General features: G+C 44.9%; 1 protein-coding gene across 4 annotated transcripts in view; it reads right to left on the bottom strand.

Moving 5' to 3' along the window:
- Positions 1-22,518, bottom strand: part of DUSP22 (dual specificity phosphatase 22) — a 43,487-nt gene extending 20,969 nt beyond the window's left edge. The window contains exons 1-4 of one of the 4 annotated variants that reach the window (XM_069008214.1): positions 19,315-19,403; positions 19,026-19,073; positions 16,231-16,264; positions 8,501-8,583 (exon numbers count right to left, since the gene is read on the bottom strand). In XM_069008214.1, coding sequence (XP_068864315.1) covers positions 8,501-8,583; positions 16,231-16,264; positions 19,026-19,073; positions 19,315-19,401 — 252 coding nt within the window. In that variant the 5' untranslated portion in view covers positions 19,402-19,403. Of the gene's footprint in view, positions 1-8,500; positions 8,584-16,230; positions 16,265-19,025; positions 19,074-19,314; positions 19,404-22,220 lie in introns of those variants that run through there. The other 3 variants (XM_069008216.1, XM_069008215.1, XM_069008217.1) reach the window with 3 other exon arrangements.
- Between the last annotated feature and the right edge of the window lie 1,852 nt (positions 22,519-24,370).

Below are 24,370 nucleotides of genomic sequence, written 5' to 3'. Positions count from 1 at the left end.
CTTCTAACACTGGTGATACACAAGTTTACTGCTATGGATAGAAATGCAACAGTCCAACATGACTAAATTATGAATTTGTAGAGCTGGTCTTTATACAACAGCCACAACCTTGCTATGTGATATTAGAAACTCTGATTTTGAAGGCTATCTTGCCATCTCCGTCTTTAACAGTTCCTGTAAGCGTTTGGGTTGGGTATCAATGACAACAGAGCCTGTGCAGAGAACGTGTTGCCCAGCCATGCCCAGCAGGGACTTCACTTGTCGTGTCACCAAGATGCAATTTTCATATATGAAAGGCCTCCTACAGTTCAAGACTTCTGCATGCTATCCAGTATTGCAATACAGTTTCAACAGATTAGCTGTTTTCACTTCTGAGCAGCATCTGTCCAGAATAAACATATGTTGCTGTTTCGTGTTTTGTTTAAAAAAAAAAATTACAGGTGATTGGTTTCCCAGTATTTCCCTTTTTAGTCATTTCATGTTAAGCTGTGATATGCTTTTGAGTCCAGAGAAATGGTTTCTGGACTACTATCTGTGTGAGGATAGTCCTCAGATAGTGAGGGATGAACAGATCAAGGGCAGCCCTGCTGAGAAGGACTTGGGGGTGCTGGTGGATGAGAAGCTCAGCATGGCCCAGCGACATTTGCTTGCAGCCCAGAAAGCCAACAGCATCCTGGGCTTCATCCAAAGCAGTGTGGGCAGCAGGGAGAGGGAGGGGATTCCGCCCCTCTGCTCTGCTCTGGTGAGAGCCCACCTGGAGCACTGCATTCAGCTCTGGGGCCCCAGCACAGGAAGGACGTGGAGCTGCTGGAGTGAGTCCAGAGGAGGGCTAAGATGTTTAACGGGATGGAGCACCTGTCCTAGAATAAAAGGCTAAGAGAATTGGGACGTTCAGCCTGGTGAAGAGAAGGCTTTGGGGTATCCTAATTGTGGCCTTCCAGTCCATGAAGGGAGCCTACAAGAAAAATGGAGAGGGACTTTTTACAAGAGCATGTAGTGATAGGACAAGGGAAAATTACTTCAAACTGAAAGAGAGCGGGTTTAGATTAGATATTAGGAAGAAATTCTTTACTGTGAGGGTGAGACGCTGGAACAAGTTGCCCAGAGAAGCTGTGTATGCCCCATCCCTGGAAGTGCTCATGGCCAGGCTGGATGGGGCCCTGAGCAACCTGGTGTAGTGGAAGGTGTCCCTATCCACAGCAGGGGGTTGGAATGATATGGTCTCTAAAGCCCCTTTTAACCCAAGCCATTCTAGGAATCTATGACTGCAGAACAAAGTACTAAAGCAGCTTTCAGCACTTCCAAAGTTATCAGCTGGGGAAATTGGGGGCACAACACAGAATTTTTTTCTTTTACTTTTAGCACAGGGTAATTCCTGTATTACACACACAAAAAATATTAAGTCAATCCAGAAAGTGCAGCCATGGGAGAAAGAAGTTTCCCCAAACTTGTGATAGAAGGAAAGAATTAGAAAACTTAAAGGAGGTAAGATTGTAAACCTCATCACATTAAGTGCTAACAGCAGATATTGTAGGTTTCTATAATCAAAACCTAAATAGCTGCAAAAATACTATCCACAAACTGTGCTAACCAGATTACTTGCATTGTGCCAGAGCTGCCAGTTCATTTCTTCTAAAATAGCTGAATTTGCTTTCCTTTTCTAAAAAAAGTACACATGTATAGTCTAAAAATCATGGGTGAACACAGAAGATTATCAAGCTCAGCTAACACTGCATTAAGATTTACAACATTCAGCCAGGCTTGAAAAATATGAAGCAAAATTCCAGATCTTATTGCAAGCTGGTATGAATCCATTATCTATACCAGTTCTTCAGGCTATGACCATTTGATCTTATAAACATTTCTCAGTTTTTGATAATGTTCAGTCATCTAGCTCTTCACTTTCTTCCAAAGGTCTGGATTTACCAGCCAGTTGTACACTTTGTTTTTAATTCATAATCTTGATTCAGCACTTCCTCTTGTGATTTCCCCAGCTGTAAGCTTCTCATCCTTAATACCTAATAAAACAGGTAAATCACAGCATTCAGCAGTGATAAATCTGGTGCAGAGAAGTTATACATCTTCCCCATAGCACCCTTATTTTTCTTCAACTTCTATTCCTCACACTCACACTTACTGGTTCTGTTCCAGTTACAGCATCTTTTCATTGCCTGTATTCTATTAATGCATTTGACTGTTTACTCTGGGAGTACGAAAGATTGTTCTAAAAGATCATCATACAGCTTTTTAACTCTGTTGCTCCCTTTTAGTTCAGCTTCTTAGATACTGAGTCTTTGAAACCCTATTTCTACTTGGGTAAAAAATTTTAGAATTTGAAAGGAGAAAAAAATCTAAAATTCCTTATAAGACAACCTGGCTGAGAAGTTCTTTATTTCCAAAGACACAGTACATTTATGTTGTAGTGGCTGCATAAGCAAACAGACTGGACAAAAAAGATCACAGAATCATAGAATGTGCCAAGTTGGAAAGGACCCATCAGGATCATCCAGGCCAACTCCCAGACCTGCACAGGACACCTCAAGGGTCACACCATGTACCTGAGAGCATTGTCCAAATGGTTCTTGAACTCTGCCAGGCTTGGTGCTGTGACCACTGCCCTGGGGAGCCTGTTCCAGTGCCCAACCACCCTCTGGGTGAAAAACTTTTTCATGGTAACCAACCTAAACCTCCCTTGAGTCAGCTCCATGCTGTTTCCTCAAGTCCTGTCACTGGTCATGAGAGTGAAGAGATCAGTTCTTGCACCTCCACTTCCCCTGTTGAGGATGTTGAAGATCACAATGAGGTCTCCCCTCAGTCTCCTCTTCAGGCTGAGCAGACCAAGTGACCTCAGTCGCTTCTCATACGGCTTTGCCTCCAGTCCCCTCACCACCCTCATGGCCCTCCTTTGGACACTCTCCAATAGCTCAATGTCTTTTTTATACTGTGGTGCTCAAAACTGCAGACAGTAGTTCAGTCAGCAATCAGCTTTTCTCTGCCCCCCCAACCCTCCACCCACCTACCATATCAACACTTATTTAGGTAGTCAAATTCAAGAAAAGAGAGGGGAAAACCACTGCCATGGAGACAGCATGTACCAGATTAAGATGATATTGTTAATGGCATCAGAATACAAAGAAAAATGATAACTGTCCTCTTAGGGTGCTCTGGTAAACTCTCCCGAATGAGGGGGGAAAAAATCAACATACTGAAAATAAAAACCAAACAAATATTCTGTAATCACAGAAAACAAAGAAAGAAAACTGATGTATACAGACACAGAACACATGCAAAAAGCTACTCTTAATGCAGTTTCTCATTAACAGAGTGAACAACAGAAAGGTGCTGTGGCAGGGACAGTACAGGCATACCCACATAAACTCTTGCTGATTTAAGATCTACATTACAGTGATCGTAATGATGTCTACCAGATGAATGCAGCATACAAAGCTTCCTGTAACACAGCAGGAGTCAGTCTGACAATGATAATGCTTTAAATAAATTAATGCCAAAGGACTCCACAACCACAGGTTACTGGTAATTGGATTCATACATTTCCTAGATCAAACCTCTGGTGCAGGTCAAGAGCAGCAGCGAAATTACTGGTAACTGACAAATGTGTGGTGGACTGAGAAAGAAGCTGCTGGTTTCGGTCCATTTCCTGACTGATGGACAGGTGTCTGCAATGCTCACAACAGTCACCACAACCGGCACCTCCAAGTGTCTCAGACAGACCAAGGACAGTGAAACACTCTGGCTCTAAAATGCAAAGCTCAAAGACCGCTATAACCCAGCCTTACCTGAATGAACTTCCACACAAAAATGAAGCAGATGAGAAAACCCATCTTTACCTCTGGAACTATATTCCAGCAATCACTAAGCCTCACAGCCGAAGTCTTGCTTACTTCCAGTCTGAATCTGTGACACATCATCTGCCAGCCACAATGACGTGCAGTCCTGATGTGGACTTTCCACATGGCGACCCACAGAATGCCTATCCATCCCTGCCCCTCTTTGGGGATGACACCTCTGGGACAGGGTCTGAGCACCTGTTTGACAAGAAGAACTCAGTACCCCTCCCTCCCCCAGGACTCATGCTGTTCTCTCTCCTGCATTGCAAACAACAACCCCTGCCCAAGGCAGCATAGGAAGCATTCTTCTTTTTACCAGTATTTAAGTCTGTGATTGTGGGGAGGAATGATGAGAAGACTAAGGATGCTTGTGAGTTCAGCTGCTTAGACACGACTGTCCACCACAGCCTACACTTTCCAGAATGGGATGCAGCTGTTTTCAAGCTGCTGCACAATTCACATCAACAGTCTATCTGGTTTGGGCCCACATTCATCTCCATATAACCACCCCCAGAACAGGGTTAAACACCTGGAAAATCCAGAGATTAACACCCCAATGGACCTGCAACTAGATTCTTCTGGCAAGATTAATAAGATTTACCTTTACATACTTTGAGCAACCGGAACAAAAATTGTTGCCATCTGCAAATGTGCCGAGGGTGTACTCGATCCCTCTGTCTATGTCATTGATGAAGATATTAAATAGCACTGGTTCCGATACAGACCCCTCAGGGACACCACTCATGACTGGTTTCCATCTGGACATTGAGCCACTGACCCTCTGGATGTGACCATAAAACCAATTCCTCATCCACCAGACAGTCCAGCCATGGCATTCATCTCTCCAATTTATTGGAGGATGTTGGGGGGGTACCATGTCAAAGGCCTTACGGGAGTCCAGACAGATGACAACCTATGGATGGATCCTATAGGTCACTGCCAGACACGCTATTATCTAAAGCAAACGTGGAGATACGTTTCCCCATCTACCTTTCAGTGTCTCATATCCTAAATAGAGATTTTAAAACCTAAACTAATTGAGAAACAGAATAGAAAAAGCAGGTGGCAAGAAACCTAATTATTCTCCTCTGTTTATGGCTTTTGTGTGGACTTATAAAACATCTGTGAGTGTTCCATGGGCAGCCATCCAAAGTGCTCTGGAGGAGCCAACTTGATTCACCAAGGCTACTGCCCCTGTGCATCTGTGGAAGCACACATGGTGCTGCTGGACACTGCTCTTACTCATTACATCTGAAATAACAAACCTGATTCCATACGGCATGCACACCTTTCTCTTGGACATGCTACCTGCTACGCAGAGGGTTTTCTGTGAGATAGATATTTGTATCACAGGAGCTATAAACATGCATCTTTAAACTACAAAATTCTCACCACACTGGTTAAGATCCTGTTTAACAACACACTTAAGGCAACAGCCTTAGAATGCTCTCTAAATATATTTCAAAAATGGTTTTATTAGAGGAAAAATTTCCTTGAAACAGTTTATACAAAAAGAACTAAAGGGCAACATGGCAAGATAGCTCAGGCCAGATTTTGGCAAATTTCTTCCAGTGTAAATCACTTGAAGTGTTACAAACAATTCTGTGTCTTGCACTTATGCAAGCTGGCCATGTCTAAAGGCGTAAGAAGTCTCAGAATCCAACTGATTTTATACCTGCTTTTTCCTGTTATTCCAGCTTGAAAGTACTCATGACTTCCTAAGGCCAAACTTTGATAACTAAGCCACCCACGAATCAGACATCCATAAGAGTTTGTAAATGATGATGGAGATAATGTCCAAAACCAAATTTCTATAAGAAAACTTTTTGTAAGTGTATCTCAATAGGCACATGTAACCTAAACCAAGATAATACTTCATTGTGAAACTCTTCAATCATTTTCTAATAGCTTACCAACTTATGAGGAACTGAAGCAACCTATACTCAAAACCTGCAGTATGTAAGTCACACAGCAAAGCACACTTTTAAAAAGGTACTGGGAGCATTTCAACCAACCACGTAAAAACAGTCTGTAACACCACAGAGAGGGGCAATGCCTTGAGCTATTACAGTAGAAAATAGTTTTACAATCTGTAGCAAGTTAGTGTTCACTGCATAGACTGATGTTTGTTTCTATTTTTTCTGTATTGCATTCTTGACTATGAATGACCAAGTCAGATTGGGCACTTTCCTTCTCTAACCCACCAGCACTGGGCACACAATCAGTACTTCTGATGCACCACTTTAAGGGCTGTATTCAGAAGTATTATTGCATCAAAACAGTCATTACTGAAACTTCAAAATCGGACAAGCAAGATGAGGGTAATTTGTGACCTCTGAGAGCTAAAGTACACATCCATGTTCTTTGTTCCATGGACAGCTAGAAAAGGCCAAATTCTCTTTGATAACATGCTACTAAAAGACTACCGGCTTTTCAATGTCTAAAAACACTTACCTTCCTTAGTGTGCACAGAAAGCTTTGTCTAATTAATTATTTGTAGCATTTCCTACAGGTTCCTACATCTCCTACAGGAACTAGGGAATACTGGAGATAAAATACTGCTAGCAAAAGACAAAGGCAACTACTGCAGAAGCAAAGGCAGCTTTTTACAGGTGATCAGCATACACATGAAACAGGGAATCTCAGGGAAAAGTATTCCCTTATCACTGCAATTGCATGTTTAGCAGTCTGAATAACATTAGATGAATTTCTGAACACAAAAGTAATCCCTTTCCACGAGTGAAATCTGGGCAGAAAGGTGATGAGGGATACACATAGGGAAAGCATTCCTACTTGATTTCAGTGGACATGAGAACAATCCCCAAGCACAATGTAGACTAACAAGCTGTAGACAAGCCCACCTACAACATGGCATGGACGTAAATAACAAAGGAAGTAACAAAACCTAACAGAAGTTTTCTAGGCTCTTGTTCCAAAACAGAAGCATTCAGTCACAAACAATCACCACAGTAAGACCATGACTGATAAAGTAATCAAAACTAGCTCAGCTCCAAACAAATGGAATTTGAAATCCTCACACTACTTTAGGAACTGGGGAGAAGTTTTAAAGGAACTATACTGCATGCACAGAAAATTGAAGGCACAGTTGGAAGCAGGGGTAATTAAACCAAGTCCATCCTCAACCAGCCACTGCTTGTTCCCATGACACTGTAACTTTTGAGACACTGCTGTGAACCAGACTGGGAACAGATCTGGGTAAACATAATCCTTCATGTCTTTCGTGGTGGTAACTAGAGGAAGAAATGGTGACCTGGTTATATTTAAACCACAAAAGCTCCCAGTTCTATTCACCATGTAGCCTCACAAACAGATGCACCGCTACAAGCAAGGAGGTGGTATGTGGGCTGCCAAAACTACCCCCACCACCACCACCAGATGCACTGGCCTGAGGCTGCAGCTGATCTGTACCATAATCAGTCTTCCTAATTTTCTAATCATGATAAAACAAAACAAAATTCCATTCATTTTAAGGACCAGCACCCTAGAAGCAACATGACATCTCCTTTACTCAGCACAAATGTTTATCTCTTCAACTAAGAGCACACTTGAAATTCAGTCTGTTTCAGACTTAGCAAGCATCAGGCACAACACAAGTCAAATGGACAGCATAACAAAGTCAACAGCTAAAGCTCTGCTTCAGTACATTTATAAATTTAAGGTCAACCTCAGCATTACCTTGATACTGGGGTTGATTGTGACTACTGGGGACACCTCTTGTTTGGCTTACCTATTGACTTGCCTGGGAGAAGTGGAAATTCTGTAGTTTAAGGACTGAAATCACTTGAGACGCTTTGCATGAAGAAAAAGAAAAGCAGAGATTCCCAGCAGCATATGAGGGCTAACACCAACAACTGCCTTACCCCCAGTTTTGCCATATTTCATGAGAAGGGGAATGCAGGGAAGGAACAAACAAATTTTAGAGGACAATAGTTCCTGACATAAATCAAATAGCAGGATTTTAAGATGTAGCAAAGCCCAGACAGACTCCCCTCCAAGGTAAGCTGGTGTAAAGAAGAAAGCATAGCATTCCAACAAAGGAGACCTGTATCCTGTTCCCAGCTCTTTCCCTGCTCAAGATAACAGCAAATACAAGTCTTCAGATTAGTTTCCCTTCAGTAAAATGGGGAATAATACTTTATATTGAAGTGTTGGAGACTACAGATGCCCTGCTATATTAGATGTATTATATGAGGATCACCAGTTCCTCCCACACTCCAAGCCTAAATAAGGCTATTTCACATAGAAAAGGACTTATGGGCAAACCCATCTGCCATAAAGACTCAAGGAAGGGGCCCAAGTACAAAGAAGGGCTAGTACTGGGGAAGGAATGTTGTTTTTGTGATGCTTAAACTCCACAAAGAAGGGAACTTACCTTTACTATTAAATTAATAACATAATCCCATTATTGTGTTATACAGATTGACATTGTAGTTCTCTTCCTTTGTCAGTTAGATTTCTTGTTGTTATAACAGCAGCACCAACAAAACCTGTGGCTGGATCCCAAAACTACAGCTTTCAAGAAAATCAGTCTCAGAACGCCCATCACACAGAACAAGAAATTAACCCCAAGATGACTGTAACAAAGTAACTGCAAAGTAAGGATTTACTGTGGAGTCCTCCACAACTCTTACCTCAAGCATAGGGCGGGCACTGTCATGGATGGAAAGAATGTGCGTAATGTTATTCTTACTCAATTGCTCTACATCTCGGGCATCTGTGATAGAGGGGAAAAAGGAAGATAATTTTTTTTTAATTTCTTGAAATAGCATTTCCATTGTTCATGTTGAAAAGTCACTTATCATTGACACAGTTCTTTTTAAAGCTCATAAAGTCAGGCAAAACCCCAGATGCAGCTGTTCTAGAACACCGTCATCAGAGTGGGTAACGGGAAGACACACTTCTAACTCCAAAACAAATTATATACTATATAAAGACCAAGCTTAAGCGACTCAGGAATGTGTTCTCAAGTCAGAAGTTTCATGTATTTTGCATCTGAAATATAAGTCTGTGCATGCCTGTGTGCAGGTGATGGCCAAATGAACATGCACTCAGAGCTGTACAAGAAATATCTGACCTCTTTGCCCACAAATCCCCCTTCAGGGGATACATTTTCACTTGGGAGACAGATTTTGTGATATCCAGGTCTGAGAAGGGAAGCCAACCATATAACTTGAATTGAGCTCTCAACAGACAAGCCAAGACAACAACAAGATTCTTACATTCTGTGAACCAGTAGAGGAAAAGGTGCATTTAGCCAATACATATGATAATTTTAAGTCTAAAGAGAGACAGGTTATAAAGATATCAAATGTATGAAAAAGCAAAATGCTACAGCAAGGAAGTGCAGTTGTGAAAAGGTAGTTCCTAGACCTGTAACCAAGGGGTTTCGGACATTCAAAACTGGAAAGATAACTGGGGCGACTGAAAATCTCATGCTAGATATGGCAAAACCATAGGCTTGATTCTATGAGGAAAAAAAGGTAAAATAGATTAGCTGTCTTCAGTGAGCAACTTTCCCCATACTAAACTATCAGCATGTCAGAAAATGACCTGAAAGAACCACCAATACAGGTAAAAGTTAGTTTGTGTCCATTTACTTTTGACCTTTTTGCTAGAGAATGGCACAGCACACCATGGTAGAGAATGGTACAGCAGTGGTTTTGTGATGTGAACACCTGCCTTTGAAATCTGCCCATACAATCTGTTCACATTAGCCTGGTTGCACACAGAAAAAAGAGCACTGACCACAAAGGTTTCAAACCGGCTCTCTCTAGGTACAAAAATAACAATAGCATCACCTGTACATTCTTTATGTACGTGCAAGAGTTCAATTAGCATCTCGTGTCATCTTATCCACCTACTATAAAGTTTCAGTGCCTTTTCTGCATCACAAAGAGAAGCTGGACATTTAATTATACTGCCCCATAGACAAGATCCAAGTGAGCACAGTAACAAGCAATAAAATTTGAACCTAATCCAATTATGAAAGCTTCTCTACAGCTAATAAAATGAAGAAAAGAGTCAAATCTGCAAGGATTTTACTCACTATTGCTCAAGCCTGCATGATCAACACAGATGCCTAATCCTTCAAGAGAGAATTAACACAAATTCTTCCTGAAACAGAATTAAAGCCTAGCTTCACAGAACAAATAAAATTTCCTAAAAATCTCAGAGCAAACATTTCAAAGAAGAAATGCTAATGCTTGCCAGGCGAGGTCTTCTAATCCACCTGACCCTCAGATTTTTTTCACGGTTTGCAGGACAGTCTCAATTCTTTAGGGAATACCTAAGCAGACAAGGATTTGGAAGCCCAGAAACCAGTCTAAGTGTCCCTAAAAATTACTGGTTTCTATCTTACAAAGATTAAGGGCAGACTTCAGAGCCTGCTAGCTGGAACTCATGGTGTTAATGTACAGCTAGCACAATGAGACCTCAATCTCTAATTATCAGTATGACCTACATGGTAAGAAATGTCTTGCCACACAAGGCGAACTGCTATAAAAGAAGATATGATCCAAATTAAATGCTGACTGCTTTGAACCAGTATGAAAGGCTTAATGGACACAGTACAACTCAAAAAGACTGAAGTACCTTAGTTCTTCTTCTTAGCCTACCGAGACTTAGGCTAAAGGAATTTCAGCAAATCAAAACTATACAGTGAAATTTCAGATATTCCTAGAAACAAGCTGGAAATGGCCACCCCAGACCTATGTCACAGGGTAGCCAGCAAGTCCTTAATATATTTGAGAAATAACCATTCAAATCAGTAAAGCAGAGGAGAAAAAGCTTCCCAGCTACTATCTGGATCTAAACTTCTAACAGTTTACAAACGGGAAATTCCCCTGGTTCCCCAGCACCTGCCTTAAGTCTCTACAGATACTACAATAAAGCTATTTAAACACCAGTACAGATAAGATATCCTGTCATTCACAGTCTCATACCATAAATAACAAAAAAAAATTAGAGGTTATGTAAAGAACCACCAAAAACCAAAAGAACCACCATCACCACAGCAATTCTAACTTCTTTGCTGTAGCACAGTGCTGTATAAGCACATGCAGGCTCACGTTTTGAAATCACAGCATGAAACACCTCATTTTCAAATGTTAAGATTAAACCTACCTATCAGAGCTCCTCCTGTGCATCCGCTAAAGAGTGCCTCAAATGTGGTATTATTCTTCACAACAGGTTACCTAACATTCTGTTTGATACAGAAAAATGCTTCTCAGTTGATGCAGATGGGGACTTTTGAGTAAAGCCTTTGGGAAACTCTCTCCTCACACAAAATGACACAATTCACACGGGGGAAGTCTTCCTCTCTCCCTCCTACATTTAGCCTATTTTCCCTCAGTTTCATACTATGACTCCAAGCTTAACCTCTACTCATGCAGAGAGCTGCAAACACTTAACTGCAATAGCAATGCCAAAGTCACCAAAACCAGGGACCGGGGCCTGTCAGAATTTGTTTCCCTGCAGCACTGGGAAGCCTTACTGCGTGGTTGGGGAGCAATCACCTAGTGCAGTGTGCTTTCATCCCCCATCAGCAAAAGGGAGACAACACAGCTCCAACCACTCCAGTTAAGACACATCAGTGACTGAACGACTCCAATTCTACACTGGTCAAGTCTCAAATGTACCTACAACCATTCTCTCTTACTTCAGTATTTTAGTGCCTCCATAGAAATGCAAGGTGAGGGATAAGGACTTCCTCTCAGACAAGGCAAGTCAGCCCAGTATGTACAATAGTACTAAGTCTCAATCTGCAGATGTATAGAGACGACAATTTCATCATCACCAGATCTTTATTTTTTTATTATATAAAGCAAAATTTTGTCTACAGTTTATTTTCTACTTTGGAGAGAGCTAGACAGAGAGACAGCCACCTAAAGAAGAACCTCCTCTGCAGTGGTTCAGAGCACTAAGAGCTACTACTGAGAATGGCTTCCCATCAGGAGAGTTTTGTTCCTGAATCCAGTTATGTGCAATTACGGAGACACACACACAAACTGTGCACATGTACAAAAACTCCACATCTCCTGTCTCCATTTCATATACATATTTTTTCCCATTCTAAAAAGGACCTTTTTGGGGAACAAGAAAAAGGGGGAAAAGAGGTCAGTACTCTGTTTAATAGAGTACCAATAAATTGTCTTCCTTCAAAAGGTGAACCTGGAAAAGGGAATGGTATCTCCATCCTCTCCTGTTTTCAGTATCTGATATAAAGCCTTAGGAAATGGAACTTTTAAAAAATACTAAGCAGATGAGAACAGGAATTGGCTGACTCTAGAAACACAGCAGAACTACTTGGTGGGCATTGCCCTTTTATACACTTAGTAATGGGAAGGGCAGAAACTTTCCCAAGACTATCCAGATCATCCACAGCAACACTGGACTCTTTGGGGGAAATTAAACCTCAAATTGTGGCTTTCCCCTTCAGATTAAAAAGCCCCCAAATATTCCATGGGAAAAACCTTGAATGATTACACACAAGGAAGAACTCTTTAACATTCAAGGTACTAACATGTTTGAGTCTGGTTTTTGCTACTGCCACACCTCTTGGTTTGGAAGCAAACTGAGCACCCATTAAGAATCTCTTATCAGAAAAAACAGATTTTTTTTTTTTTCAGATGTGCAGAGAAACAGCCTGTCCTGTCAATCCCTTAAGGAACAAAGCAACCATTTTTGTTGTGAGCACAGGTGACTTTCAAGGGACATCAAGTTTCCAGAGCAGAAGACAAGTGGACACGCAGTCCCACAATAAATACTTTGTCTTTTGAGAGGACGGCATTTCATCTGCAAGGTACAAATGAAACAAACCAAATTTTCTCCAAAACCAAAGGCAGGAAGAAGAGTCAACTTCCTCTTTCTTTTCCCTCACTTTTCTCTCTTAGCCCCCTACTCTCCCAATTGCAAAGAAATAACTCCTCCTTCACTGTCACAGAATTCCAAGAGCTCTGTTTCCTTCTGGGCTTTCAGATCAGACTCAGTCTTGGTATTTTATATGCACATCCATGGTTCTTCTTGAATTTTTCTGCCCTCTAGCTGTGCAATCTCAAATACACCCTCTCGGGAGCATACCACAATTTTCGTGTGCTACTGGTGAGTTGAATTATGCTTATAGAGCCTGTAAGATAAAAAGCACTTGAACACATGCCAAGATCTGTGCTTATTCAGGAAAGTTTTTCAGAGACATACTCAAGCCCTGTGGACTTAGGGGGATTTCAGGAGATACTTCAGTGCTTTCCATAATCAGCACTACATATAACTTTCTACCCTAAAGACCCTCAAGGTGGTTACTAAAGCCCCTCCCAGTCTATGTGCTTAGAGGTTTGTGCAGCACCAAATGAAACAGAAGCAGCAAGCTCAGCTCCCATTTCTGCCACAGGTTCCTTTCAGAAGCTGTTCCTGGGCGTCAGCTTATCTCCCAGTCAAATGCAGAATTTGCACTGCTCTGCCATAGACTGTTTTTAAGTTTATTAGGCCTAAAAGTAGAAATATAGCTGAATGGTGAATAATAATTCCCCAATCAGAACAACTGCTGAATGCCTTCTCCAGACAACAGCCCTCCAGAATTAGTGTTTAACATCTCAAACATCCCACTTTCACTCAGCAGAAAGGCACCCATCTGGAAGAACTGTGCCTTTTCCCAGTCTGCCAGTGTTCCCAGAGGTCTCCCATGCAGCAGTGAGACAGAAGTGTGAGTAGGATGGCATTTTGATATAGCTCTGGAAACTGTGCATGCCCAGAGGCTCCCTGAGGAGCCACTGGGGAAAGGCTATCCTCCAGAGGGCAGATCAGAGCGATTTACAGGCATTCCCCTGACTCAGCTTCAGGAGAAGCTCACTCCTCTCCACCCCTGCTCAGGGACTCTGACAGTGCCACGAATTCAGCCCTGTGTCCAGGTACGATGCACAACACCAGGGATTCAGTGTTTCCTCCTCTTACAGACAAGATGCAACTTTATTCAACTCAAGCTATTGGTCTTAAACTGAAGAAAAATGCATTACAGGAAATAATTGTGTAAATCCCTGTCTTTACAAGTAGCTAGTCATTTCAGCTGCCCAAATCAGGATACTCCGACCAATCCCAACTGCACATGCTGCCGTGTATTTCTCAGTCAGTGATCCCCTTCGTGGCAGCCTCAACGCTCATCAGTCACTTTTTTAAAAAGTGCCACAAATCAGAACACGCCCCAAGAACACGGGGATCAAACTCCTCCAGAAAAATACATTGGTAATTAACCAACAACCTGTTCCTAAATGGGGTGACTTCACTGCACAGAGAGCTTGTTGCAACTGCTCCTAAGCAGTGAGGCAAGGGGGTGTTGAGGGACAAGGGATGCAGAAAAGGCTAAGAATTTAAAAAGTATGCTCTTGTATTAGTGAAGTACTGCAACACCTATCTTCTCCTCTCCAGGTATGGTAGCTTATCTGAGATTATAACAGGTACTCATGATGGTAGAACGCAGTCATTAAACGCAATATGAGCAAAGGTCATAGCAGTAAATAAACGGACATTTTGTTTGTGTTTTTAATTAATTTTAAAAACAGACTCCAGAACACAAACACTGGGGTTAAAGCCAACTCGTCTTTACTCTCTTTTATGGAGGTAGGCAGAAGCATTACACCCTCTGCTTTTTTTTCAGCGAGGTTCCCAGAAACACTGCCCACTCACAGCACCTCCACCTCCACGACTCTGCTCTCCGTGCAGGCGTGACCTGCCGTGCCATTCCCGGGCCGCTCCCAAGGCACGTGGAGAGCGCTCAGCGCAGCACAAGTGAGAGGGCCACAGGCCTACATGGGCAGAGATGCTGACTCACTCCACAACCTTGGCCAACTCCCTTCCACTGAAAACAGAACTGCACCAGCAAACAGATGTTCCGGCTGAGTTTCGCTCCCCTGGGCGGACTGGCATGGGCTTACCAGCGGGATGGCCACGGCGAGAGGGACTGGGAGCCATGTTACCAGCACCCATTCTGCCCACCTTGCCTGACTACCTGAAACCAGAAGGACCCCACTATCCAACATCCTCCCAATTCCACCCCTCGCCTCAATTACTTAGGGAACAGAAAAGAAAAAGAGGAAGCAACATGGCAGTGACCAAGTCAGTTAATTTTGTCATCAGAGCATGCAGTGGTCCACCCAAAGGGCTTTCAAAACTACCCTCTTGGCCTTATTTTCCTTTTTTCCTACTTTTTTTATTTTTCTCCTTCCATTATCAGCATGAAATCATCTCCATCCTCTCATTTTCCTTACCATGGCATGATTAACTCCCTGATACAGTAGCCATTGTGCTTGTGTTTGTGATGTGGCAAAAGGCACCTTTTAACTTCACATGTAGCCCCGGGCTGCATTCCAAAGTGATGAGCTCCACATCCCAAGGGCCAGCAAGCACTGGATCCAGAGTATGGGTCATCAGATCCAGAGGCAGGTAAATCAGGCAAAAAACACTGAACTTGTGCGTTTTGGGATAGGGAGGCAAGGAAGGAAGGGTGGGCATGAGGCAGAGAGAAGGTGCAGCACCATCTAAATCCAATGTAGATGTTGCCAGTCTTAACAGACTGGGTGTGGTATCAGACAGCCCAGGAAGGACAGGATATCTCAGGAGCCACTGTGAGCCCTGTTTTGCTATTTAACCCAAGCATAGGAAATATAGGGTCTACATCCATCAAAACAACTGTACATGCACAACTGGTTTACTTCTGAGTAGGGAGAGTCAGCCAGAACTGCAGCTAACAGAGTGCTTTGAGAACAGGCTATTTATTTGGATGTCTACGTAAAGTTTCCTGTGTTTTCTAAATGTGTCTGTTTTTCTGTACACAAAAAATAAACCCCATGCATAAAGGAAAAAACTCCATAGAAACTTACATCTGCAACAGAGACGGTGTGAGTATCAGTGGTCAGGCTGCAACCAGCAGACCTATCAGTCTCACAAGCACTGATAACAGAACTCTTCAGAAGTTGTTATAAATAACCAAAATAATGAAAGCAATGAGCGGGAAGCATAGTAAGCCTTTACTTTTAAGGAGGGCTTGCAATAAGCCTTACGAAGAATCTGCCTGGCTCACAGGGTTGCCTGCCAAGCACGGGAATTGTTTAAAGCAGGCCAATGTTTAAGAATTCCAGCTGAAGCATGCTCCGAGGAGATGGTATTCATTTCACTTTTCTCAAAGTACTTGCAGCACAGCACACAGATGAGAGAGCAAACAAGTTCTTCTTTAAGTGCTACCAGGTGAATCCAAACGTGAAGCAAGATGGGGTTAAAAAGCTACAGAGATGCCAGAGAATTCTGAGTGCCTGCAAAACCACACCTTAAGATCCCGGCTAAGTAATCCTAGAGATAATGACAAAACTAATCTTACCTTTAAAGTTGCCAATGTACAAGCCAGGCAGAATCTGTGAGAAAGAAATATAGTATCAAATATAGATATCTTGTGGTAAGACAATTTGACAAAGTTCAATTTGCATACAGGATGGAACATACTACTTTAGCCGTCTATTGTCAAATGCAATCTAAAACATGCTGACAGCATTTTGTGCCTCTTTGCAACCTTCTCAAACCAGATAGCTCTAGGCATGCTGAGCTTTGACAGCATTCCTTGGCAGACGCAGGTTGTTAATCGTGGGGACTCTAACTTAATGGAAGCTCTCCAAGGACAGCAAATATGGGTTACAAATTATGAAGCAGGCCTTGCAACACAGCCCTCCCCTGCCCCCCGCAGCAGGGTAAGAGTTACCCTCATGGAACTAATGATGAAACTTCACACAGCTAAGGTGATTTGCCTAAAGTTGCTGAGGAAGATGCACAAAGCACTGCAAAATTACATCCTTCGAGGCTTTTGAAGTGCAAAGCCAGGCAAGTCAGGGCTGCAGCACTGTGGGGCTCTTAGAGGAAATCACTGCAAACAGCCACTTGTGTGTTCACATAGAAAGGAACAGCTGAAAGTCCGTGAATGGCATGTTTCTCTCCCAGATCTACCCACTCACCCCACACTCCCAGATGCCCGCATGGGTCTCAGTTACAGGACATGCTTTAATTGGCGAGTTTCAAGGTCTGCCCAAGGACCAGCACGTGCATGCACCGACACAGAAGCAGGTGACACTGTAGTGCTACCCCTCCCACCCTCTCATAACCCTCTCAACTTGGGAACAGCAGTAAGGACATTAAAAAAAAACCCAGGCACACCGAACACACATTTTCTGGCCAAGATTTTTGCTCTCTGCCACCTGAAGTCTCTGACCCATACCCACAGCCTTTGAGGAGATCAGAACTGTGGTGGTGAAACCATATGATCCATTTTTCTTCAGTCCATGCTAAGCATACCACCAATACAGATATGTCAGCACTGACTTCCTGTAGCCTTAGCAACACCCCAGTGTCACCACAACAGCAGCAACAGCCTCTCAGGCACAGCTATTTAAAGGGAAAACTCCACCCATTTAGCTCAATCCGGCAGCCGCGAAGTTCCGAAAGTCATGAAGGACTTTTCATCAGGGATTATTGCCACAGCCTGCGTTTCATTGCAGCCCTCCTGCTGAAAGGCGACCCAGCTCACCATGCACAGGTTAGCAGGGCCAGCAGAAGAGACTGTAAAATAGCTTCTGACCTGCCCTAACTTCAGGGCTTTCCTCCGATAAAAGCGTCGTGTTCGCTGTGATTTATGAGCCTTGCAGAAAACAGAAAGGCTGCAGCACCTCTTGCACTCCTTACAGCTTTGGTTTGTGCAAACATTCCTCCCTTTAGGCTTTGCTGGGCAATCACTCTCTGCCTGCTGTGTCACACCGGCTCTAAACACAGGGCTCAACTCTTCCCCCCCAGTATTGAAAGATGCCTTCTCCAGGACCTTTGCTGTATCTCGCTGCTTGTAGACCCTGCTTGCAAATTAAGGGCTGATTACAGCACTGGCTCATCAAGAAAACAGTTCTTTAGTCTTGTACAAACAGGCACCTGTACATTTTGCAAAGATAAACTTGGACAGCTTTCCCCCTTTTCCTTTCCTCTTCATCTGTACAAATTCAACATTCTTACAAAGACAGCAAAATCCCCAGGACAGTTTTCGATGCCAGGGTATCATGTAGGAAAAGGAACCTTTACAACATCCTGCTGTCCCCTTACATGTGTACAAGACTCATGGTTTCAAGTGACAATTCAATATTTCAAGCATTCTTGATGACACTGCTAGAAGTGCAGCTCTAATGCTGCATCCCAGGCTAGGAAAAAGCAGCCTGTAGCTGTTATAGAGAAGGACAGTACTCGAGTCAGTGACAAAGAGGCCAAATTCTGCAAACAAAATCATGTTCTAAAGCAAAAGGGACTCAAGTTATGAATGAATTTCACCAATGAGATCACCCCAGTGAGCTTCCTCAACTTAAGAGTAAAAAATAAAAAAAAAAAAAAAAAGAAAAAAGTTTTTCTGATATTTTAAAACAGCTGTCTGGTATTTCCTATCTGCAGCACAAATCTTCTGTCACACCACCACTGCTGCAGACGATAGCATTTTAGACTCCAGGACATTATATCTGCATCAGATGTGCATTCTCAAGAGAGAATAAAAGCCTAATTTCCAGTCACAGTCATTAAGCTTTGACATTAGAAACTAAAGATACTGAGAAACACTGGGGGGTTGCAGAAATGAGGTTTTTTTATTGGCAAAGGAGGAAAAATCCAGAAGTCTGCATCTGTGTATCATGATGCAATGCTGTATGCTCGATAGGTAATTAGGACACTGTGCAACCAAGGACAGATGTTACCCTTGTTGTACTAGTCATTCTAGAAGCAAGAAACATTACTATGGGTGAAAGCTACCTGGAAAGAAGTGAATCTTCATGTCATGCTGACTAATACTTCAGCACTCGACTATGGCTGGGAACTTTCAGCTGTGTCATCTCACACTGCCTTCAGCAACTGCAACTCCAGGCCGTGCAAAATGAAGGCTGATGGCTGCTAGGGGCGTGTGAGAGAGAAGGGGTGGGAGTCAGAAGAGTAGAAAAATAAGGTGGTTGTTTTTGTGAACTTCTCAACCACCACTTTATGAATAAAAACAGTAGCCGCTTTTTATGATCCGAAACATTGAGAAAATGACCACAGAGTAAGTAACCGATGTAGAAGAATGCACGACCATGGAAAAAGGACACCAACACCTGTCTTCGTTTGTACCTCACATGGGAGCAGCTCATGTTCTCCATCCTGCACAAAGACAGAGCCCTGGAACAGACAAGAGTTGCTAATGCTTCTGTCAGTCCTCTCTGACAAAACATCTCTCTGGAAAATGGCTTAAAGGGCTACTTTGCTGCTGTTTCCTATATAGACAAATGCTTATAGTAAAGCATCTAACTCCTTGCCCAACACTGCTTCTAGATGTGTTAGTACTGATGGGCACTCTGGAGAAGTTCATGGGGCTTTCTCAGAGATGGCCAGGCACTCTAAAAGGAGAAGACAAGCCTACCTTTGTCCAGTAGTACAGGAGAGGGGCCCATATCAGGGAGGGGGATTTGCTGCTGACAAGAACTGGCACAGCTTCTCTGACTTCCATAAAATTGGCTACCTCAGCTGTAACTAGCCACAGTGGTTTAAATTTCTTATGAATCCACTCCTACAACAAACAGGGCTTATCTGCCCTTCTTGTAGAGATAACACTCGAACCTTCTGAAGAGTTTACATGAATAACTGTCAGTTAACTTTAACAGCACTGAACAACAACTAAACCCCAGACAGAGCTCTTCACCAAGATCCTGTTCACAGATAGTCAAATCTTGTCACCATCTCAGCCACTAGACTTCAGCTCTTGGAAAACATCTTTGTGCATTTCAACCACAGACTTCAACCTGAGTTTTGAATACAAGTCAGAGTTAGACATTAAGCATGAGGACAAATCAGACCACCCAAACAATTTCCTAAGTCAGATCCCATTACTCTGTAAAATATACATCTTAAAAATATAAGGAAAAAAGGTAAAGTACTGAAAATTAATACTAGCCAGGTCAATGCACATTCACAAGCCGATTCTCCTTCTCTAAACAGAATAAGAAAGGTATATATGAACAAATGCTTTCAGTTTAATTTGGGAAATATGAGTATGAGAAGGCTTGGATGGGCTTTAGGAAAAAAACTAGACCGGGCTAATTTTACAGAGAAAATTAGCAATAAGAGATAAACCCCACCTAAAAAGAATGCCAGGCCTCCAGCCCTTATCACTCTAATGGCCACATAAAGTCATGTGCAATTGCTATTTGCTATGAAATACATCAGTATCATGACAGAAAAATAAGGAGGGAACCATGCCATTGAGAAAGGATCAGCATCCAGAGGCTGTAGCAGTCCCTAGGGCTCTTTCTTACCACACCCATTACAGGTCATCATTAATCCTCTTCCCTTGGCAGCAGTACAAAGGGGTTCCTTAAATGAAGTAATCCACCACCAAATAAGCTGATTATTTTCTCCTACCATCTGTATACAGCTCTACCACAAAAAACACACTTCAGCTGGAAACTAAGGAAATTTGTATTGACTGACTACACTAAGACAAGCAAATACCCCCTACATCTGCACTGAGGGCTTCATGTTTCCCCTTGCCCCTCCAGCTTTACCAACTCAAGATCAGAAGGAAGAGATGATCCAGGGGCACATTCTCAAGGTGGCAAGTACCAGACCAACATGTGGGACCCCTACAAAAATAAACCCTAATGGCCAATACCCAGCATGGTTGTAACCTCCTTAAAAGATCCAACCCTTTCCAAAATGCTGAACTTCTCAACCTCTTGGATACAGCCATAAGAAAGGGGAGAAAAATCCAAGTAGTTTTATGCTTGTCCTGAAAGCTCCAGTTGGTACATGTCAGGGCAACATTTAACTGAATTAAAATTACCAAATTGGCCAATCACAGATTGCCAATTCCTACCCACATCCTATCACAGTAAAATGTAATGCAGCTTCAAAGGGCTGAGAGTTGTCCTTTTGGTTTTATTTTTTTCTCTCCCCACATTGCAACTTAAGCATCCAATATTGTGTCCCTCTAAATGTTCTGATAATTTCAAAAATTCCAAGAAAAATACTACAAATATACCAGAAGCCTAAAAGGAGTCTTTCTTAGCTGTATTTCTTCCTAACTAGCCATTTCTAGAAGGCTAATATCAATGAGTGGCTAATATCACAGCAGTATCCCCAGACTTTGAAAGCAGAAACTGAGAAAAGGACCAAGGGAGGTTCTACTTCCTATGCACTAACTCAATTCCTCAGCAGGCAGATCTTTTCCCTGCCGAAGGTTTCTATTTCAGTGTCTCTACCTATAGGATGAAAAGGCTTCCCCTTCCAGGTGGCACACTAAGCACTCTGGATGTTCATCAATCTGAATCCCAGGGCCAAGGATGTCAGACTGGGACAACATGTGAGCAGCTATTTCTAGCTCTTCTTCTCCGCTTTGTCAGAGGCCACGCACACAGCAAAGCTATTCCCAAAGCACTCAAAGCAGGATGTAAGACAGAGGAGATGACTCAACTTCTGTTCCTCATAGTAAGCTATATATAAAAGGCTAGTTACCACCACACTTTCAAACCTGGGTTTTAAATAGGGGTGAAGATACTGAGAAAAATCACAGTTGTCCCTTGATAATCACCATGACATGCCAGGGGAATCGGTGCGTACAATAAGCCCCCTACTGCCAAAAGGCCAACACCCTTTGCAAAACAGATCCATCTTCCTTCCACACTGCGATCTCCACTGGGGCCGAGCGCTTTCCTGTCCCACCGGCACCGGGCCCAGCCCTCCAGCGACAGCCCGCGTCCAGAGGCTACTCCGTGCCCTGGGAGCGGAGCGAGCTTTGTCCAAGTGACAAGATTCAGTGCCGCGCTCGCTGACAGCCCCATGCCCCGGGTCCTGCCGCAGATCCGGGGATGCCGGCTCTGTCCCACGGCAGCCCCCGGGGCTGGAGGACAGAGCGAGCACTGAAGCCCGGGGCCGGGGGCACGGCGGTCCTCGCCGCCCGTCGGGAACTCGCTTTGCCCGGGAAGGGGAAGCCCGGACGCGCATCACCGAAACCAGGGCCCCCCTCTCGCCCGCCCGCCCGCGCTGCGGCTGGGGAGGAGGAGGCGGCGCGTCCCGGGGGAGCGGCGCGGCCGCGGTCTCCGTCCCTCCGCCCTCGCCCCGAGGTGGGGGACCCCCAAAACCAAAGGGGAAAGCCCTCTTGCCCTAGCCTTTGTTCCTGGAGCGGGTGCCCACGGCGCAGGGGCGAGACAAAGGCGGGGGCGCCGCGGCATCCCGCCCGCCCCGAGGCGGGGAGGGACCGCCACCCCCGGCTCCGCCGCGCTGGCCCGCGCACATGCACTCGCGCACGGCGACAACAACGAGCGGCGTTACCTTGTTCATCCCATTCCCCATGGCTTAAGCGACCCGCACGCCAGCACCGCGGGAGAAGCCGTCGGCCGCTGCTGCCAGCGGCGGGTCGGCGTACATGGGATAGTGCTTGCCGAGGGAGAACTGGGGACGGGCTAATTGCTAATTAAGGGCGGCCGCTGCTCGCCGCTGTCGGACAGGGCGAGGCGCATCCCTCTCGCCCTGGCCGGGGCCGTCTCCCTCCTGGATGCCGGGCGGCTGGGGGCGGGTTTCCGCTCGGCCGCCCTCGGGAGCGGCGAGAGCCGCGGGGCCGCGCTGCCAGGAACCACCTCCCGCCGCCGCCCCACGCGCGGTGCGGCCCCCGCCGGCCGCCCTGGGGCTTGTAGTCCGCGCCGCCGCGCCGCGCCGCCGCCGCCCGCCCCAGAGAACTACGCGTCCCAGCGACCCCCGCGCCGCAGACCTGCCCCACCTGCCGCGGCCGCCGGCGCCCGGCGGGCGTTCCGGCGAGGATGAATAAGCGCCGGCCGCGGTGGGGGCGGAGGGGCGGCAGGAGCGGCTCCGGTTTGTGTATGTCCCTCCCCGGCACGGGCCGCACGCCGCCGGTGTGCCCAGGGAGCGCAGGGCTGCGGCGTCCGGTGCGGGAACGGGCAGGTGCTGCCCACCCGCCTCTGCCATCCCGAACCGCTTTGGTTTCGGCCTCGAAAGGACTCTGGCAGGAGGCACCAGGCCTTGGGCGCCGGGGCTGCTGCCACAGCCTCCCGCTCCCAGCCCGTGCCGCTCCGCTGTGCCGGTGGCCACGCGTGAAGCTGGGGCTGCGCGCCGAGCAGAGCCTCGCCCAGCCGCCTGTGCCCTGTTACGGCACCTGCGGTGGTTCCTGCTCCGTCATCCCAACCGCGCTGCGGGCAAGCTGCGATCACAGGTAGACAAAGGACATTCGTGTCCTTAACTCAAACAGACAGGCACACAGGAGAGAGCAAATAGTTTGAAGCAAACATCGCAAGGTCGAAGGGATTGAGATGGGAAGACCCCTCTGGAGGCTGTCTGGTCCAACCATCTTCCTCAGGCAGGGAAAGATGCTTATTGCTGAGCCTTGGCAGGCGTGGCTTCAAAGCCATGCTCACTGCTTCCACCCTCATGCTTTGCTCCCTAATGCACAGTTAAGCGTGACATGATAGAGCTGCATCCCTCTAACCATGGGGATGTTTTTCCAAGGTGTGGTGATGGGGATCTGGTGGTTAGTGAGGGAAAATCTCTCCCAAGAGCTAATTTGATAGGGGATAGACACAGTTCGAATATGCAGGGGCAGGATACTACTGCGTAAGGTCTCTCCCATTAACCAGTGCAGTAACACTGCCTAAAAAACCTGAAATCCTTAGTGGCTCAAATGCAATACAAAGGATGCTGCTGTGTGGCCACCATCAGATTCCCTGTGCATTTATACATGCATCAGTGTAAAAAGTGAAGATGTCATTTTTTGGGCACACTTTGTGGGACTAGTCAGGTCAGGGGCATCTGCAGTCCAGCACAGGTAGTGAAAGGGTGAAAGATGGAGAGCATGGTAAAGCCAACAGGCAGCAAGGCCAGGTATGAAATAATGGATTGATGAACTCTGGAAACCTAGGTTAGTGATGGAGGACTCTTACCTAGTGGCAGTGGTTGCCAGTAAAAGCAAACTCCAAGGGAACAATTTCACAACCTCCAGTTGCAGTCAAACAGTTTGGCAAACAGTGTTGCCAAAGAGGCAGTCACTCATCCTCATGCTACCCTTGACAGCACCTCTGTTCCCCTTTCCTTAGGCAACCCTTGACACCTGTCTGACCCAAGACCAAACTAATTAGAGAACAAACCCTGTAGAAAGCTGGGGAGTCAGAAACCCATTCCCCATGGAGTCAGATCAGTGCACACAGAGACAGGGATCAGGACCAGCCTGATCAAGAACTGGTGCTGTTCCCACAGAAGCCAGTGACACGCCTGAAAGCCAACAGAAGTTAAGCCATCAGTTTAGCTATGTAAAAGGATGGAAAACCATTCTTGAACCTCTCCCTCCCTGAGGCTCAACAGAATTTGGGGGTGTATCATATAATCATCAGCCTCAAAAACATCAGAGCAGTCTCTCTGTAAGGCCAGGAAGAAGAGGCACCAGATTTAATGTACTGCCCTTCTCCTTGCCTACT

Source organism: Aphelocoma coerulescens, chromosome 2 (genome assembly GCF_041296385.1).
Source record: "Aphelocoma coerulescens isolate FSJ_1873_10779 chromosome 2, UR_Acoe_1.0, whole genome shotgun sequence".
NCBI lineage: Eukaryota > Metazoa > Chordata > Aves > Passeriformes > Corvidae > Aphelocoma > Aphelocoma coerulescens.
The sequence above is the reverse complement of the archived record's forward strand: the minus strand, read 5'-3'. Positions and strand labels throughout refer to the sequence as shown.